The sequence below is a fragment of the Artemia franciscana genome, chromosome 13 (genome assembly GCF_032884065.1).
Source record: "Artemia franciscana chromosome 13, ASM3288406v1, whole genome shotgun sequence".
Classification (NCBI taxonomy): Eukaryota; Metazoa; Arthropoda; class Branchiopoda; order Anostraca; family Artemiidae; genus Artemia; species Artemia franciscana.
In genome coordinates, this window is record NC_088875.1 from 27,621,877 (window position 1) to 27,636,189 (window position 14,313).

At 34.7% G+C, this 14,313-nt stretch overlaps 1 protein-coding gene across 2 annotated transcripts in view; it reads left to right on the plus strand.

Annotated features, from left to right (window-relative positions):
• The window catches only part of LOC136034754 (uncharacterized), a 109,566-nt gene that overhangs the window by 23,815 nt on the left and 71,438 nt on the right, over positions 1-14,313 (plus strand). For both annotated transcript variants that reach the window (XM_065716134.1, XM_065716135.1), the window contains exons 5-7: positions 4,207-4,818; positions 9,705-9,833; positions 13,609-13,722. In XM_065716134.1, coding sequence (XP_065572206.1) covers positions 4,207-4,818; positions 9,705-9,833; positions 13,609-13,722 — 855 coding nt within the window. The remainder of the gene's footprint in view (positions 1-4,206; positions 4,819-9,704; positions 9,834-13,608; positions 13,723-14,313) is intronic.

Sequence of the window (14,313 nt, forward strand, 5' to 3'; positions counted from 1 at the left end):
TTCTAATTCTATGTTCATGTAAGCATGCTAATTGTGCTAAGTAAGCTAAAAGTATATTAATGATGTTCGTTCTGGAGTGCCTATGACCTCACTACTTAACTCTTTACCAGGTTCATAAATATAGAGAAAAAAGTATCCTTTCAAAAAAATAAATGTATATATATTTATACTATCTTTATAAACGAGCATTAATTGTTTATTTTTTTTTCGAAAACGGCCCCATATTTTTTCGGGAAAATTGATATCTTGGGATATTCTCGCATAAAAAACAATCTAGGTAGGTCAGAAGTCCGAGAAACTTCGTTAAGACCCTTAGTTTTGGAAAAATTAGCTCCAGTAATTAAATATTTTTAAACAGAATCTGTATGAAAAGATATTAAATTGCGAAAGAGCAAAAAACTGGTACTTGCAAAAACATTTGTATATACTTTAAGAAGGCATTACAACAACTCAAAACCTTAAAAATAAAACCAAAAGTTTGAAGCTTAGTAGAAATCGCTGTTAAAAATTGGCATTGCCTTAATAATCAAATATCTTTTAACAAATACAGTATGAAAAGACATCAAATTGCGTAAAAAGCAAAAAGCTGGTAATTGAAAAAATAAAGTTATTATATAAACTGCAAAAATATTTACGGTGCCTGATCAATAATTTTAATGTTTTAAATCAAACTAGAAAAATGCCGGACAATTCTAAATTAGTTTTGTTTTTTTAGATAAAATCCACTCGCTATCTGATTAAGCTTACAGGTTTGAACGCAACCAGTTATATAATGTCGGTAGGAAGGCGCAAAAACAAAAATTTGCAACTATTACAAATGATGATCCAATATTTGAAAAGGGATTATAACAATTCTAAGACATTATAAAAGAAAACCAAAGGTTTGAAGCTTAGTAGAAATCGTTGTTAGAAAAACACCATTACCGAATTTCATTTCTTATAAGTATAGCAATGTCTTTTTAATATATGAAATAAAGTTGAAAATGTAAAGTTCAGTTAAGAATGGCTACGGTTATTATGTCAACTCTAAAAGTATTTACGGTGCCTGAGCAATAATTTTAATGTTTTAATTCAAACTAGTAAAATAGCTGACAATTTTGAAATTAATTTTTTTTTAAAATAAAGGATACTCGATACGTGAATGAGGGCTACAGGTTTGAAAGTATCTAGCTATATAATGCCTTTAAGAAGACCCAAAAAACGAAGATTTGCGTTTACTACAAATGATAAATCTTTGGGATCACCCGGACTATCAAACGTAAAAAGACCGAGAGAACAGCCCGAGCAAATTAAATTCACAATTAGTTAAAATCAACTTGGACCGTCAAATAAGACAAGACCAATGCAGGCAGCTAAAGAAAAAGGGCATTGCTAAATTGTCTGAAGCAATTAAAATCCAAAATGGAGAAGAAAGAAAAATGCGTTTAGAAGATATGAAAAAGCGAGTATCAGAACTTATCAAAAATGAAAATGAAGAGCAAAGACAGGGTGGTTAGAAGAACAGCGGCGTCGTAATCTTCGACACGAACCACGTGTGGCACAAAGCCAAGCATATACATACAAACATGCCTTAAACTCAGTAAATGTTACATATAAGTCATGGGAACCCTTCAACATTGCTTATATTCACTGTGGAGCCCTCCATTTTCCCGAGGAAAGAGTAGCCAACAAAGGTAATTCGTTTGGAGATTCCTGCTTGCATGGTCGAATTGCACTATCACCACAACAAATTCCAAATGAATTGGTTTGTCTTTTTTTAAGAAGTCACTTGCTCTCTGAAGAGTTTCATATAATATTCGAAACATGAACTCGTGTTTTGCTCTAGCTTCATTCAACGTAAGCAATGATCGTACCATTAATAATCGTAATATATTTTAGCTTTAAAGTAGCTGGACAAATTTATCACAAAATCAATTTAGCGGCACATCCGTCACAGACTACTGAAGGTGAAATAGTGCCACCTTCATATGGCCAAATGTACTTTTTAGACCACAATGAAACTGTTGAGGAACGCCTCGCACATCCTTTAAATTGTGGGATCTTTCGTAATCTAATGGATCTCTTGGAATTACGCGCCCATCTATCCAATTTTTAAATGCATCAATAACCACTAAAACATATAACCACGACTAAGAGCAGCAAAAGTCAATACACATATGATCCTGTAGACGATCAGGATGTGGCATGGTTGCGGGAATGATCCTGCTTTTGGTACATTACTAGCATAACTTTTGCTGGATGCAACAAACGACTTCAGTGTCACTGACTATTAAAGGCTCCTAAATGACTCTCTGTCGAAGCCTCTTCATTTTTATTATTTCTGGATAGTGAATTGGGCGCTCAGAAAAAATTTGTCTTTTGAAGATATGAGGAACTACAAGACATATACCACGAAACACGGCATTACGCTCAACAATTAACTCGCAATGACCTCTGAAATTCGGTACTAATTCGTGTCATGAGACACTCTGATTACTTGACTACGCTTTAACAGCCCATATTGTAACTTGTGATAAAATTGGACAATTGTGCGTAGCTTTTAGAGCCTCTTCAAACTTCACCGGAAAAAATTCTAAGCGTTTTGACTGGGGAGAAATTCTCATCGGATAACTCGTCTGACAAAGTGATGGGTAAACGGGGGAAAGCTTCAGAGGGTCCAAACTTTTTACTATAATAAAGAACAGCGAGGTATATGGAGTGCAAGATCTTGAGCTTGTTCAATTGGGTAAATCCGTTTCCTTACTAAAAACTGACGCTAATAGTTTATTTTCAGTATACAATACGAATTTATGACCAAACAATTATGCATGGAAATTTTGAAGAGCAATTACTGCAGTCAATCCTGTACGCTCAGTTTGTATGTCCGATACTCTTCGTCAATTGTTTCAAATCTCATGGGTCTCAATTGGAGAGGGACAGGAGTCAAAATCCCCCTAAATCCTCCCATCTTGATTTTGAAAAATGCTATATTTTATGTTTCACTTACAAAAATTTTGAAAATAAAATTTGCCCCTCCCCCCTAAATTTCGGAAAACCTTTTTCGTATCTTAACTCTTTAACTCCTAGCCCCTCACCCCCAGTATCTTCGTAAATTGGCACCCCTACTGTCTCTTTCATATTCATGCACTTTTTGATATAATTAGTCCATTTAATGAGAGATAACCGTGTTGTCTCTAACACAAATGAGTTAAAAACGGACAAAGAAATACACTATGTAACAAGCTAATAAAAAAAAAGGTTATTAACAAGCGTTAATTCCACATATTATCTAGTACAGATAAACTACAGACATTAAAAAGGATATTTTCCAAGCCAGGCGTGGCTGTTGCCATAACTAGGGGGGTTTAGGGGGGAGGATAGGCCTCCAGGATGGGTTTAATTCACTCTAGGAAAGTTCTAGATCAAAACTTGAATTATACATGTGTGCAATATTATTGGTCTAAATCTTTCCAATAAAAAAAAAAAAAAAAAAAAAAAAAAAAAAAAAAAAAAAAAAAAAAAAAAAAAAAAACAATACTAATGAAATAAAAAGCTCAGAGTTTGCGACACCTTAATTATCTTTAGCGCAACAGTGTTACTGCTACTACTACTTCTATTGAGCCACTTGGCCACCCCTATCAAGCCGCCTGGAACCAACGCATCCGCGTTCGCTCCTCCTCTATCCCAACTAGTTCACTCGATCATAAGGTCCATGAATTATATTTACGACTGGCTTTCAGAAAAGATTTTCAATTTTGCTATGGACTTGGCTTTTACAAGCTAATTTTTGAAGAAAAACCGTTATTACAAAATAAACAACTTAACTCAGCTCATATATATCTGGGAACCAAGAGTTTCAGCTTGGGTGAGCATAAGAGGGGTGTTCAGATCGGCTATTCGTTCATCTCCTCTGGGAAAACAAAAGCTTTAGCAAAAGGAAAAATCTATTTTCGAAGTTTTGCGTCTCCTTTCGAAATTTTTGCAGGATTGCTACCAAATTTCTTTGTGCTCTTGTGATTCTCAAATCAGTCAATTTGTAAAAAAAAAAAAATATTTTGGCATTGAAAACAAATGAAAATGATAAACATTAGCAGAGTCGAACAGACTTCATTATTATATTCACATTTTAATAATTTTAAAGATGTCTAATTTCTAATCCTAATCCTAACTAATTCCTCATCCTAACGTTTCTATTAGTTAATTTTTAGGTCAAAACTTTAATTTCAGGTTGACAGAATTGAATTATCTCCAAGTGAGCCATTATGGTCAACAAACCTCAAAAAAGCTATTGCCTCAAATTTGCAAATTTCCACTGAAACATCCTCTCCGCAAACATGGCACGACAATCCATCCCTAATAAAAGTACAGAACACCAACATCCCTGTAAGAACACTCTCCGAAAGTCTGGAATCTCCACCTGAGAGTATGTTTCTACCTGACATGCAAGATGAAGTTAGTTCAAAAAAATTCCCCAACGAAGAAATTTATAGAAGTAAGCAATTAAAGTTTATGAATTATGAGGAACCTTCAAGCAGAATGCGAGGGGGTATATTATCAAACGAGAATTCTGAGAATACTGATGCACTCATAAGACAAAGGGAAAGAGAGAGAAAAATGCAGGAGAGACAGTCGGACGCGGGCTACCGTACTATTGAGACCCCAGACGATGAAATGGGAAGGAGACAAGCCAGAATGAGGACTAGGGGAGAACCTTCTGAACGCTTAATGAATGACATTGAAGGAAATCAACCCATTCTTGAACCCCAGAAGGCATCTGAAGGGGTTAAAACTAGCCTAAATGAAGAATCACTAAAATCTGCCGTTTTTACTGTAATGGAGGTACGTAGGATTGGTTTTAATGCTTGAAATTGTGCTTTATCTCTTTTGCATGACATGGACTTAATCTCAAAATTAATCATGTCCAGAAGGGCCAAATCTTTTTTTTCTGTTCTTTTCTTAAGGATGTTTATTTGAACCTCACTCTTGTTTAAAATATTTGGAAACCCTGCTCCAAGGGTTCCAGCCATTGTTATTTCTTTAATGAATAATTTTTCTGAAGACATGCTTAATACTGATTTGTAGCTAAGGATTTGTAGCAGTGTTTTTCTTTGATCTCTAAGCCAATATTCTTCTATGTGTATATTTTAATGTGTATCCGATCTTGCAATAAAAATTGTAATTAAAAGAATCCAACTTAGCGTGAGCTAGCTCTTGGATGAATCTTGTCTTGTGTCATTTCAAGTAAGGTCTCTCAAGAGCCTTCATGGAACTCATCATTACTTTTCGTATTGTTCCAATGCGGTAATACCAAATGTCCAGTTTCTTATTAAAACACGGATGATTCCGATTTGTAGCCAAGGGTCCCAGTAGCTAATAGAATTTTCACCTATTTTTCAACCCAAAGAAGTTTCTTCTTAAAAGCGCTAAGTCAATGTCAAGCCATATCAGAGGCAATGTCCTAGTGTTGCCTTTCGTAAACAGTCGTAAGCCTTCAATATATTATTTGACTAATTTGTCGTAAATTTGACAAATGGAAGTTTTTATGATGCTATAATTTTTACGGTGAAGTTTTTTAAGTAGCTTATTTCAAAAATACTTATTCTTGTTCTAATCAAACAGCCCTTGTGTTCAAATAGTATTTTTAAGAAATTGGTACAAAAATTTATACTTTAGCGTAAGGAGTGAGGGATTTAGGAGGAAGCCTCCCCCTCATAAATGGAGTAATTTCTATCTGTTTTAACTTTAATGTTGCTCCTTATTTTGTTGATTTAGGAAATTATAATGTCAGCTATCTCTTATGCTATTTTGTAACCGCATAGTGTATACTTCAACACAAAGAGATTCTTCTATTGATTCTCAAAATATCGAAATATGCTCACTACTTTACTGAACACCTCAATTTTTTATCTCTAACAGATTTTTGCGAAAACTACTGTCTTTCAAATCCCTCTAACAGGCAGACTACCCTTAAGGGACGGTCTTTTGCTTCCTTGCACAAGCAATTACGTAATCGTCCACCAGGTAGATTAAAATCAAACCATAGGTCTCTCTAGGTTTCTTTTCCAACTTGGGGCAAATTCTAACTAATTAGCCAAAATATTCTTCACTCTGTAGGTTGGCTTTTTATCTAATTCTCGTGTCTCGTCATCTCAAATCTTGCGGTTGACAAACAAAACACATATTTTTTGTTGTTGTTTGTTTTCCAAATGTCAACCTTCTTCTGGGTTGATATTGACTTATCTGCCTTAATTGTTAATATGTATTCCTATGTATGCTTATGCTATCGAAATCCGAAATATATTATTTGAATAAATAGCAGCTATGCCACCATCATCAAAAACAAAAATTAGTTTAAATCGGTGAGTGTTTTTCGTAGAGGTATTTAGGCTAATATTTTTATTGGCTAAAACTAGCATAAATCTTCGAAAACACATGTTCGAATCGCTGCCGCTTCCGGCAGTGCCGCTAGTCTGCTATTACCAGTATTTAATCTGTGGCTGAGAGCACTACCAGTATTTGGACTACGGCTCCACCAGTGTCCAATCTGTGACGGCTGCCACCGATTGGTTGTTGTTAGTACTAGATCGATCGAGGAGGGATGCAGAAGTATACTGAGACTCCTACTAGATACAACAGTTTAAAAAACTACGTCTTTAACGGTTATATCCCTATAACCGACGAAATCCTCCCTATTTTCATACTCCTGCAAATCCTTGCCGTTCATGGCTAGAGAGTGTATGCCTTCGGCGCTCTTATATTCAGGAAAATCGGCCCTGATCTGTGCTCCTGGAACTTCAACTACATGTCTTCCCTCCTGAAACATATCTTATTAATATAGGGCTTCTCCCTATACCAAACTTCTTAACAACAATGAACTTATTTCCAGGTGAAAATGTTAATATAGGCATAGGTAAGAAAAAGGTGAAAATCTTACTATTCAGTCAAATTCTGCACAAGAACTCACAGTATAAATATATACGAATATATATTCATAAATATGTTCATACTTTGACTAGACCTGGTGCCATTAGACAAAATATATTAAAATTACGAAAATCACCCGCGGTGTTCCGAGCCAGTTAGTGACATCAAAGGGTGGTGGCACACTTCACCCTTTGCGCCGAGCCAATGACTTACTTTCGCGCCACCCCAACACCTAGTTGGTGGGGGCGCTTAGTGCAACCCCCCAAGCCCCCCCCCGCGCGCGTAAGTCGTTACGCGCCATATTAGTTACGCGTCATTCTAGTTGTGTCCCCGTGTCCCACCTGTGAATATATATATATATATATATATATATATATATATATATATATATATATATATATATATATATATATATATATATATATATATATATATATATATATATACTAGCTGTTGGGGTGGCGCGAAAGCGCCACCCCAACACCTAGTTGGTGGGGGCGCTTCGCAACCCCCCCCCCAACCCCCCCCGCGCGCGTAAGTCGTTACGCGCCATTGTAGTTGTGTCCCTATGTCCCTATATATATAAAAATGTTTTTAACTACGTAAAACTTACGAATATACGACATTCTTTGCTGTCCCATTGTCTGTGCATATAAATAAATTGTCAGGTACTATTTGAGCAGCTTCCTCGGCTGTTTCTTCTGTCATTTTAAGATCTATACTAAAAATTCCTCTTCAAGTGCCAAGCTTGCTAAAGCTCAACAATTTATAATAAACCTCAAAATTTTAAGTATCTGTTTTAAGGTTTTCGAATTACTTTAATCTATTGTCAAAATATTTCGAAATATTTATGCAATTCCCAGTTTTTACATTTTAGTTTGTTTTCTTTTTCTTCTTTATTTTTCAGACGTCATATGCAAACCCTCAACACAAAAATACATACAACTTATTTTTATATATATAGAAGATATAATCTGGCGTAACAGACATAGTGTAACAGACATAACACACAAACAACTTATTTATATATATATATATATATATATATATATATATATATATATATATATATATATATATATATATATATATATATATATATATATAATAAATATATATATATATATATTATATATATATTTATATATATATATAATATATATATTAATATATATTTATATATATATATAATATATAAACTTAAACGAAAAGACTATATGTATTTCAGTTTCTAATATCTCAGGAACGCTAAGATAAATTGACTTAGGCTAGTATTAGGGCATGTAACTAAACAAAAGCCATATGTCATCAAAAGGGTATATCTGCAATATCTCAGGAACAGCTAAGGGTAGTGAATTGAAACTCTTAGTGAGTTTTGAGGGGGATGATAAACTAAATCAAAAGCCAAATATTTTCATCTGTGTTGTCAAAAGCATTTATATGCAATATTGCAAGAAGGGCTAGGGATATTAAGATAAAACTTTCAGGGAATCTTAAGGGGGTGTTGAACTGAATTAAAATTTACCATGTCCATCGCGGTTGTAAAAAGAGTATATTTCAAGCATCTCAGGAATGGCTTGAGGTATTAAGTTGAGTCATGTAATGTCTTTTCTCCAGAGACTTTTCTGTGTTGCTGTTTTTATAAACTTGTTCTTCTTTCGCTATGATTGGTGCTTTTTGTATGAGTCTTCTGATATTGTATTCTAAGTGAGTGAGCTTAATACTATATAAGAACACCATACAATAAAGTAGGATATGTCATAAATAACCAAATTTTGTTTTGGCCTCTCCTCGAAGTTATGTGATGAAAACCCTATAGGGGCTCCTATCAATATGAACAATGTTCGAAGTCTTGATAATTCGAAAAGAGAAATTTACAAACCTTAGCACAAACATTAAAAATTGTGTTTTCATGCCTATAGTGCGGTAATTTTACAGCCACTAAGCAAATTTCTTTGGGTTATCTATAATTACGACACTACCCAGACACATTTGCTTCACATTTGTCTATAAAAATAATAATCTAAAATTCGGACAAAACTAAGAAAATTTAAATCGTCTGATAATACCCTGAAATTCTTCAATTTTGTACTCTAAGAGCCATGCTAAAGCGCTTCATGGATCTACTCTAAAAGCTATATATTGTTTTGTGCTTTTAGTAAAGTGCTCGCTTTTCTATTTTTTCAAATAGAGATGAACTGGTTTGTTTTAAATTGTTTGCAGATGTGTTTTGTACAAGCTACGAAACAGTAACTTTGTTCGTTTTAAGTTTATATTTCACTCTTCACTTCTATCAGAGAAACTTTTTTTTAATTAATTAAACTTTATCTGAGCAAGCGAACTAATTGGATTTGTTTTAAAGCAGATCCCTCATCTTCTTTAGAGTAATAGGAGCGGGAGGAGCAGATTACTAGCGCGTAATCTTTTGATCATTAATGTTGGGCATCAAATATATGGGCATGATGCTACGGCAAAACTCCACCACATTTGACCAATTGTGTAAGGTATAACGCTACATTTAAACCTAAAGTTAGTAACCATTGTTCTATTCTAATTTTGAACAAATATTTTGATGTTTTGGTATCCTCAAGCACAGACTTATGGACTGAAAAGTCTATTTTCAGAATTTACTGACACCTTGAAAAGATACAATAGAGTTGCCTAAATAGTCCCAAACTAGATGTATCTTGTGAAAAGCTCATAAAAAAATGTTTTGAACATGGATTCTTCTTTGCTTTGTTTTTTTCCTTTTTTTTTATTTTGTTGTTTCCTTGCAAAACTAAGTATTTCTTTTTATTAAGGATAGTGTCACTGGAACATGTGAAACCTCTTATCAATTAAGTCCACTGGCCTCTGAAACTCGGACATTAAACGAAGAAATACCAACTCATTTGAACACTGAAGGCTGCTCTTCCGGCTCATATTTCCAGGTATTTTATTTTATTTTTTTTTTTATTCTTTTGTTTTTATTCTTTTTTTGTTTTTATTCCTGGAAACTGGTAAGGGTCTAACCTGTGCGTTCTTTATGGAAAGTGTGGAACTCAGGCTGGATTGATAAATATGGCATTACATTTTGGAAAGCTCCGCAGAACTAATGCCCAAAAGAATGGTTTTTGCTTGTCCACGAGCCAGGGCCTATGGTGTGCGAAGTGAAGTGGAGTTGTGTAGCCTATGTCAGAGAGGAGTATCTGAAGTTGTGCAGCCAAGCTTTCGTTTCGTCAAACCATGTTTCTGCTTTCGAGTGGAAAGCTCCGTTCTAGCAGGCAAGCAGGCTGGCACCACTTTCAAATTGAAGATGGACTAAAATGTATAAGTGTTAAATATATGCGGCAGTTACCTGGCCCCACAGCCAATATATCTTCTTTGAGTGATAAATAGAAAAATTTACCGAAGCAAAAAAGTGGCATTTTCCCACGGGTCCGAAAGTGCTGCCGTGATTTTGTCTGGGTTTATCATTTGTTTTTTCGGACTTGGGATTGAGGTAGAGAAATGTTATCAGATGTACCTCTTAAGCTTTAAAAGTTCTGTCATTGCTAAAGGAATTGGAGCTTATCCTTTGCTCCATTCTAAGTGGTGAGGTTAGAAAGTTGGCCTACGGCAAAAAAAAAATCAACTTTTGAACTAAGACAGACAGAATTTTTTTTTTCGACGGCAATCGATAGCTCTTGATGAGCTGATCAAAGCAAATGTCATCCATTTTTTTGGTACACAAATTTCTTCATGAGATATACCTGTTTGAAAGTTTCAAGGGGTTGACAACTTCAGTAGTAGGGTACACACTGAAACCAAAAATAAGCCGATACCAATTTTGAGACATGTAGGGGACTTGTAAGGAAAGATCGGCTGTTAGCTCTTAATCATCTCCGGCAGTGAGGGTTTTGCAAATTCTGCTATTTGGTGTACCTATTATTTGTTTCCAGTGTATTTGATGGTAAGACCGAGTTGGTTCCAATGGTAAGACATGTACGGGACCTGTAAGTAATAATCGTCTGTTAGGCTACAATCATCTTTAGTGAAGAGGGGCTTGTAACTTTTGCTAGTTGGTATAGCCTACCCATACTTGTGTTTTGATCCTGAAAAGTTAAGAATAGCTTTACAATACCAACTAGATTATATAATATATTATATAATATAATATGTCTACGATTGAAAAGGATAAAGTTCAACTGGCTGCAAAGTCAATTTAGTCCTTTCTTTCGATATTCTTGTGTTATTGTTGTTTTTTCAACGCTGAGGAATAGCCTTTGATCATATGATTACTGATTGCGTTCTTCTTTGAACATAACGTTTTAAAAGCTTCGATAGGCTGACAACCTCAGCGTTGAACCGATAGCAAAGAAACAAAACCAAAGTGTTGCTCTCGCAACACTTTATTCGGCGAAGCTGGACAAATGTTGCCGCAACACTTCACGTTGCTCAGGCAACGTAGGTCTAGTTCCCGCTGGGTTTGAGTTTGATTCGGTTATTTATTGTAATTTTTTTTCGTTTTGGGTTTCATTTATTTACTGGTGGTTATTTTTGGTAGTTTTACGCTTGGGAGATTGTTTGACTTTAATTCTGCTCATTTTTGTTTAGTGGAGCTCTTTACTTTTCTTTGAAAAACTTATTTTGTGGAAAAAGTTTTATAAAGTAATTTTTGTTTGTTTTTTATTGACATAGTTTTTTCATGGAAAAAGAAAATAATATTTAAATTGTTACGTTTTTTTCTATAAGAATCTATAGTTTGGTCTGCTATGCAATATTTTTTCAAAAAGATCCCTTAGGTTACGAGAGATCCGATAATTCAAAGGATGTTCGAGGCGGTCTTCTACAGCTTGAACGGGGTCTAAAAAGTGCATTTGACCATATGAAGGTGGTTCAAAATCACCTTCATTGGTATGTGATGGATGTGCTGCTAAATTGATTTTGTGATAAATTTATCCAGCTACTTTAAAGCTAATAACATTACGATTGTTGATGGTTCGATCATCGCTTACGTTGAATGAAGCTAAATTGAAACGCTAGTTCAAGTTTCGACTTCATCGTTTGAACTCTTCACAGGGCAATTTACGTCCTAGAAAATGCAAACGAACTCATTTGGAAACTGTGGAGGTGGCAATGTAATTTTACCATGCAAGCAGCAATCTCCAAATTAGTCACCTTTGTTTGCTACTCTTTCCTAGGGAAAATGGAGGGCTCCACAGTGAATGCATACAACTTTGAAAGCCCCAATGAGTTGTAATCAGCACTTCCGTATTTTAAGGCATCTTTGTAGGTTTGTGTTAATTTTTGTGCCACAGCTTGTTGACGTCGAAGATTGCGGCGGCGTTGTTCTTCTAACCTAATATTTCGTTTTTTTCTTCACTTTTGTTTTTGACTCGTTCCTATTCTTTTTCTAACCTAATATATCTTTGTTCTTCCGTTTCGTTTTTGAGTCGTTAAAAATTCTTACTATCACTGCTCTTCTAACTGCACGTTGTTTTTGTTTTTTATTTTCGTTTTTGATTCGTTTTGATCCTTGTTGTTGCAAGTTTTCTAGCCGCATATGATTTTGTTCTTCACTTTCTTTTTTGACTCTTTCTTATTCTTGCTGTCACTTCTCATCTAACCACTCATTTTTTGGGTTTTTCACTTTTTTTACTCATTCTGAATCTCGCTGTCACTTGTTACTAACCGTAAATTCATTTGTTCTTCACTTTCGCTATTGATTTGATTTGATCCTAGTCGTCGCAAGTCTTCTAACCTCAAGTCTTCTTCACTTTTGTTTCATAATTTTTATGTTCTTCATTTTGGATTTTCATTACTTGAGACATTTTTTCAATACCCTTTGCTTTAGCTGCTCGCACTGTTTTTGTCTCATTTGATGGTCCAGGTTATTCTTTTTCACCTATTTGTGAATTTATGTTGTTTGGTTGTTCTCTTGGTCTTATTACGTTTGATGGATCGGGTGATTAGAACAAAAAATTAATCTTGTTCCAATGTATCGTAATTTATAACGATCATAAATTTTCGTTTTTTTGGGCTTCTTCTTGGCATATTTTTTCTACTTAAACTGTTTTGTACATCTTTCATAGAAAAAACTGAGTTCTACTCTGTAATTTGGATAAAGAATTTTTGTTTGTCGTGCACGGATCTTGTGTTTTCAATAAAGCACTAGTTTTGCATAATCCCACCAACATAGGGAGATATTGTCAGCCGGGGTGTTTGCACTGGTATTTTCTGGGAAGCAATAAGTTTTATTTGTTTTAAGTTCTAATTTCGCTCTTCACATCAATCAGATTTTTTATCTTTTTCTTTATTACGAGCAAGAGAGCCAGTCATCAAATCAAAGATGTAATAGCTAGCGGAAAAATAGTTTTTGGGGAAAAATAGTTAAAATACTTTAATTCGTTCAATTGGAAACACCAAACCTAAATTATTCCTTAATGAGCTTCATGACGCTACCCAATAGTTGCGCTAGAAAATTAAAACTCTTAGTCCACCAATACAAATCCAATTTAAAGTGAAAGCTTGTACTGGCCTCTCTGAGCAAATGGTTCCATATAACTCTGTAAGCTTTGCCAGCTCATTCTCGTTTTTGGGACATATTTCATTTGAAAAAAAAAAAATGTCGAAATCAGGAAGTATGTCCATGAAGTTGCAAGCTTGAATTTCGAGCTAAAAGTGACATATTTTAGAATTTCCGTAAATTTTCTCGTTTGACATCTCTGTAATATTTTCTTGCAGGTTATAAAATCTGTTAACTTCAACAACTGTCGTAATTCGCCAGTTTTCAATATGGCCTCTCCACCTGGATGGAAATGTAAACCTGGTGCAGCTTCATGTCAGGCGTCTCAGCAGGTAAGCAACTTTTTTAAGTAACATATATATATACTAGTCAAAGCGTCTGACGAAGAACAACCGAAAAATTACCTTGTCCACCTCCCTCAAACAATTAATTCTAAGTTTCCATATCCCTTGCTCCTCTAAAATGAACTTCCTGAAAATTTAAGCTTGATCTCCAAGTTGTAAGATATGGCAAGGTATATTAATCAGACTATTTTCGAAACTCGTCACCTTTTTAAAGAAAACTACTAACTGCATTCAGTCTCTTTAAACTATATAGAATACTCGCTTGCCTTTAGGCATAAAGAAAAAAAAAGCTGGAAATTCTCAGAAATAGCCTCTCACAATTACAATACCCATTTCTCCAAACACTTAATTTTAAATCTCAAAACTTTCTGAAAGCTTCAGCTCGTTCCCCCAGCCGCGACACGTAACAAGGTGTATTAATCAGACTACTAAAAAATTCATCACCTTTTTAGGGAAAACTACTAGCTGTGTGTAATCTCTTTAAACTATATGAAGTATCTGCAATGCTCACTTGCCTTCGAGGATAAAAAAGAAATTCAAACAATAAGCATATACTCCGTGTTTGATTTATAACTCAGT